The sequence below is a fragment of the Nicotiana sylvestris genome, chromosome 7, assembly GCF_000393655.2.
Source record: "Nicotiana sylvestris chromosome 7, ASM39365v2, whole genome shotgun sequence".
In the NCBI taxonomy this organism is placed as follows: Eukaryota; Viridiplantae; Streptophyta; class Magnoliopsida; order Solanales; family Solanaceae; genus Nicotiana; species Nicotiana sylvestris.
Window position 1 is genome coordinate 158,218,682 of NC_091063.1, and position 5,362 is coordinate 158,224,043.

The window sequence follows — 5,362 nt, forward strand, 5'->3', positions numbered from 1 at the left end:
TACAGGGATAGGAAGAAGGATCTCCACATGGTGTTTATTGATCTGGAGAAAGCGTACGATAGGGTTCCTAGGGAGGTCTTATGGAGCTGCTTAGAGGATAAAGGGGTCCCGGTTGACTATATTAGGGTGATTAAAGACATGTATGTTGGAGCTAAGACTCGGGTTAGGACAGTAGGAGGCGACTCTGAACACTTTCCAGTTATTAGGGGGTTGCACCAAGGGTCTGCGCTCAGCCCATTCCTATTTGCCCTGGTGATGGATGCACTGACTCATCATATTCAAGGGGAGGTGCCATGGTGCATGCTATTTGCTGATGACATTATTCTAATTGACGAGACACGAGGCGGCGTCAACGAGAGGCTAGAGATTTGGAGACATGCTCTTGAGTCTAAAGGTTTCAAGTTGAGCAGGACGAAGACGGAATACCTCGAGTGCAAATTTGGAGTTGAGCCGACGGAAGCGGGAGTTGAAGTGAGGCTTGACTCTCAAGTCATTCCCAAGAGGGGTAGTTTCAAGTACCTTGGATCGGTTATTCAGGGGATCGGGGAGATTGACGAGGATGTCACACACCGTATAGGGGTGGGGTGGATGAAGTGGAGGTTAGCGTCGGGAGTCTTGTGTGACAAGAAAGTGCCACCGTTACTAAAAGGTAAGTTTTATAGAGCAGTGGTTAGGCCTGCCATGTTATATGGAACTGAATGTTGGCCGGTAAAGAACTCACACATCCAGAAGATGAAAGTAGCAGAGATGAGGATGTTGAGGTGGATGTGCGGGCATACAAGGATGGATAAGATTAGGAATGAAGATATTCGAGAGAAGGTGGGTGTGGCCCCCATGGAGGACAAGATGCGGGAAGTAAGACTCAGATGGTTCGGGCACATTCAGAGGAGGAGCATTGATGCACCGGTGAGGAGGTGTGAGCGACCGGCTGTGGTGGGCACGTAGAGAGGTAAAAGGCGACCTAAGAAGTATTGGGGAGAGGTGATCAGACAGGACATGGCGCGACTTAGGATTACTGAAGATATGGCCCTTGACAGGGAATTATGGAGGTCGAGCATTAAGGTTGTATGTTAGGGGAAAGTTGTGAATATTTCTACAGCACAATAGAGTGAGACTAGCTAGTTAGGAGTTAGACTAAGAATGTCATTGGTCGTCTATTGATGCAGGGCTTTACCTGCTAGTTTTACTATATCAACCATCTATTTCGTATTTCGTATTCTGTATTTCATATCTCTTATATTGCTGTTATTTTATTATGCATTTTTATGGTACTAATATATCGGCTCATGTTGCTTTTTTGAGCCGAGGGTCTCCTGGAAACAGTCTCTCTACCCTTCGGGGTAGGGGTAAGGTCTGCGTACATATTACCCTCCCCATACCCCACTTATGGGATTATACTGGGTCGTTGTTGTTGTTGTTGTTGTTGTTGTTGTTTTCCTATATAACAAATTTTATCTCTCTAACGACATTTTCTAGACTTGGTTGTAGAAAATTAAGGAATTTTGCACAATATAGCCGTTTCTCAAAATAATAGCCAATAAAAGTATATCCTTTTGTATAATAACATATAATATACTTATTTTATGTATGATCAGTGTATATTTTTCATATTTGGCTAGCGGCTGTAACTCTATTTCACCGACTGGCCAAATGTGTTAAAAGTCTTAAAGGGAATTATGGGCTTAAGCCCAAGAAGTCATTAGGCTTAAAATACACATCATTCAGGCTTGACCCATTTACTGTATCTCTGCTTGTCGATGCTATATATTCACATTTCAGGACGAAACCCTAGTTTTCACTCTGCTCTTCTACCCAAAAACCCTAGCAGTAGCAGCTTCACTTCCAATGGCTACCGCTGCCGCCATTCCCACCACCACCGTTCAAGCCCTAGAAAATGACATGGCTACTGACGGCGCCGTCCCTCTCCCCGCCGTCATGAAAGCTCCGATCCGTCCCGACGTTGTAACCTACGTCCACTCCAACATTTCCAAAAACGCCCGTCAACCTTATGCTGTATCAAAAAAAGCCGGCCACCAAACCTCAGCTGAGTCATGGGGTACCGGACGAGCTGTTTCACGTATTCCCCGTGTTCCCGGTGGTGGTACCCACCGCGCCGGTCAAGCTGCTTTCGGTAACATGTGTCGTGGTGGTCGAATGTTTGCTCCGACGAAGATCTGGCGCCGATGGCACCGTAAGATTCCCGTGAACCAAAAACGATATGCCGTTGCTTCAGCTATCGCCGCTTCTTCAGTTCCATCCCTTGTCCTCGCACGCGGCCATCGTATCGAGACCGTCCCCGAGCTTCCTCTCGTTGTTTCTGATTCGATCGAAGGGATTGAAAAGACTAACAACGCTATCAAGGCTTTGAAGCAAGTCGGCGCTTATCCAGATGCTGAAAAGGCTAAGGACAGTCACGCTATTCGTCCCGGAAAGGGAAAAATGCGTAACCGTCGCTACATTTCCCGCAAAGGCCCACTGATTGTGTACGGAACAGAAGGTGCAAAGCTCGTGAAAGCTTTTAGGAACATTCCAGGTGTTGAAATTTGCCACGTGGATCGATTGAACTTACTCAAGCTTGCTCCAGGTGGTCACTTAGGAAGGTTTGTTATTTGGACTAAATCGGCTTATGAGAAATTAGATTCGATTTATGGATCATTCGATAAGCCTTCGGAGAAAAAGAAGGGGTATTTTTTGCCAAGGCCCAAAATGGTTAATGCTGATTTGGCTAGAATTATAAACTCGGATGAGGTCCAGTCTGTTGTGAGGCCGATTAAGAAGGATGTTAATAAGAGGGCTACGTTGAAGAAGAATCCATTGAAGAACCTGAATGTGTTACTGAAGCTCAATCCTTATGCGAAGACTGCTAGGAGGATGTCGCTTTTGGCCGAGGCTCAACGGGTTAAGGCAAAGAAAGAGAAGCTAGACAAGAAGAGGCATCAAATTACAAAGGTATAATCTTTAAAATTTTGGGATAGTCTTATAACCTGCAAATGCTTATATTTCAGTGATGATTAATGAATTTATTGTGAATATCTGCTCATAGAAATATAGAATCATATTAAGTTTAGTGTAGTTTTTTTTGAAGGTTAAATGTAGTCAAATATAGTTTCAGTAACGGTAAAAGAAAGTAAATGCGAATAGTTGCTCATAGAGTCATGCTAAACAAAATGGCTGTTGAAGAATTAGTTGCAAATATTTGCTCATAGAATCATTTTAAAGTTAATAGAGTATTAGTTTAGCGGTGTATGATGATTAAAGATTTTGACTACAGATAAAGGTTCGTTGAATCTTGATTCCAGTAAATTCTAGATGAGTTTCCTTAATAATCTGAAAAATTAGGCAAATTTGGTTTCTGCTTGGTATAATTCTATTTCTACTCTTTTGCTGTTTACTGCGTGTGATTACACTTTCTGAATGTGTTTGTCTGCATGAGTCTATTTGCTGCATACCGTGTGTTACCAAATCACAGTTGTAGCAAATAAACCTTTGTTATTGCACCTGCTATACCTTATTAATGATTTGATTGCTTGATTGATGTTATATTCTTGTCTTGTTGAGTTCACTCTGAAGCAACTACTTTTAGCACTACTGTTGAAAATAAAGCAGATGTTTACTCACTACTGTAGAGGTGATAAGTGTACTCTTTTGGCTAAGATCAACTGGTAAGTGTAGGAAATGTTTGAGCTCTGAAGTGTTAGGGAACTAGGTCTTTGTAATATTTCTGTGACCTTGATCCAGTGTGTAATGGGATATTTTGGTAGGAAGGACGTGGGTTTAAGACTATATTTCTACCATTTTATTTTGAAGCTGTAGATGAAAGGGTCTTGTATTTCATTTTAAAAGTTCCTGATATCTTATTTGCATTTCCGTAAAATAAGCTGAGCGATAAGATTAAGGACATGGGTTTAAGACTGTCTACTTGTTTATTTTGCGGTCATAGATGGAGGTTTCTTCTATTTCATTGGAAAAATCTTTGTCTTGTTAGTTTAATATAAGAGAAGAGGCGCCCCTTACGTTAATTGACAAATTCTGTCTGAAAATAGTTGTCTCCCACTTTATTTCGTCTCAACAGAACTTTTATTAAGCTGTACATAAAATTTGTGAGCTGCATCATGCATGCGTCTTGTACTGTTTTTCTGATTCCATTTTTCCATTGCAGGAGGAGGCATCCGCTATCAGGTCTGCAAGCCATTCGTGGTACAAGACAATGATCTCAGATTCCGACTATGCAGAGTTCGACAACTTCACAAAGTGGCTTGGAGTTTCTCAGTGAAGAGACTTTCCTTTTATGAAATCATGTTAGATAGTATTTTGTTTACTTGTTTTAGTCTGTTCTTTTGTTCTGCTTTGGAGGTCCAAGACATGAAAGAGAGGAAGTGGGTGGTTAATTACAGGCTACATGCCTGGATTTTCCCTGCCCACATTTTGAGTTTACTTTTTAGCTGGAGTATAAATTTAAAAGGTATGGAGTTGAGGAATTTTATTTGAGTAGTTTGTTTTTTTGGGATCGTTTTCGAATATTGCTTGTGTGAGTTTGACTTGAAACTTATATTCCTTTTGCTACATAGATGCATATTAAATTGATAGTATTTCCTCCGTTCACTCTTGGCCTATTTGGATTTTTCATGTCCCTTAAGAAATAATTGATGTAGAAATAATAAATGTAGTATGTGTTTTATCAAATAACTCCTAATAATAATATTTCAAAAAGTCTTGGTAAGTTACTTTGGAAATGAGTAATTAATGATAATGGAGGGAGTAATATTTTACTATGGTTAATGTGTCCATAAGCTTTATTTGTTAGAATTTCAATTTGTATTGACGATTTTTATTTGCTTCAAGGTAAACTAAAGAGTATTTGAAAACAATTATAGCATTATCCCTATGCTCTGCAATAATGTTAAAAGTCAAAATATAACATTATCAAGGAATTCATTCAGTGACCTGCTAAATTCTCTGAGTTATTTGCTTAAATTATCAACTAGGGTATATTATGGTAATCTATTAATGAAGGAAAACTTGGATGATATCTTCTTATTGAGTGAGGCAACATTATTATGTTAGCTAACGGTGAAACTGCTACCTCCTATTTCGTGTTAACTTTGATAATCCGCCCAAGTGTTGGTCATATTATTTCTTTCATATGACTAATACCCTGTTTGGCTAAGCTTTCCAATTTTAGAAGCATTTTTTTTTTTCTCAAAGTTAAAGCGTTTGGCCAATTTTTTGGAAAAAAAGGAAATGTTGCTGAGGAGAAGCAAAAACAGTTTTGAAGAAGCAGAAAAAAGTAGCATCTCTACAAAAATACTTTTTTGAAAAGTACTTTTCAAAAAAAACACACACTTAGAAGTAATTTTTAAAA

At 39.8% G+C, this 5,362-nt stretch overlaps 1 protein-coding gene across 1 annotated transcript; it reads left to right on the forward strand.

Annotated features, from left to right (window-relative positions):
- Positions 1 to 1,775: 1,775 nt before the first annotated feature.
- LOC104220005 (large ribosomal subunit protein uL4) lies at positions 1,776 to 4,602 on the forward strand. Its single transcript, XM_009770791.2, has 2 exons — positions 1,776 to 2,949; positions 4,160 to 4,602. The coding sequence occupies exons 1-2, from the start codon at positions 1,846 to 1,848 to the stop codon at positions 4,271 to 4,273; spliced, it is 1,218 nt and encodes a 405-aa protein (XP_009769093.1). The 5' UTR covers positions 1,776 to 1,845; the 3' UTR covers positions 4,274 to 4,602.
- Positions 4,603 to 5,362: the final 760 nt, after the last annotated feature.

What these genes read in the sequence shown, in the direction of transcription:
- LOC104220005 (XM_009770791.2), top strand. Translation starts at nt 1,846, where the DNA reads ATGGCTACCGCTGCCGCCATTCCCACCACCACCGTTCAAGCCCTAGAA. An exon ending in AGAGGCATCAAATTACAAAG is followed by an intron (nt 2,950 to 4,159) that starts GTATAATCTTTA and finishes TTTCCATTGCAG; the next exon opens with GAGGAGGCATCCGCTATCAG.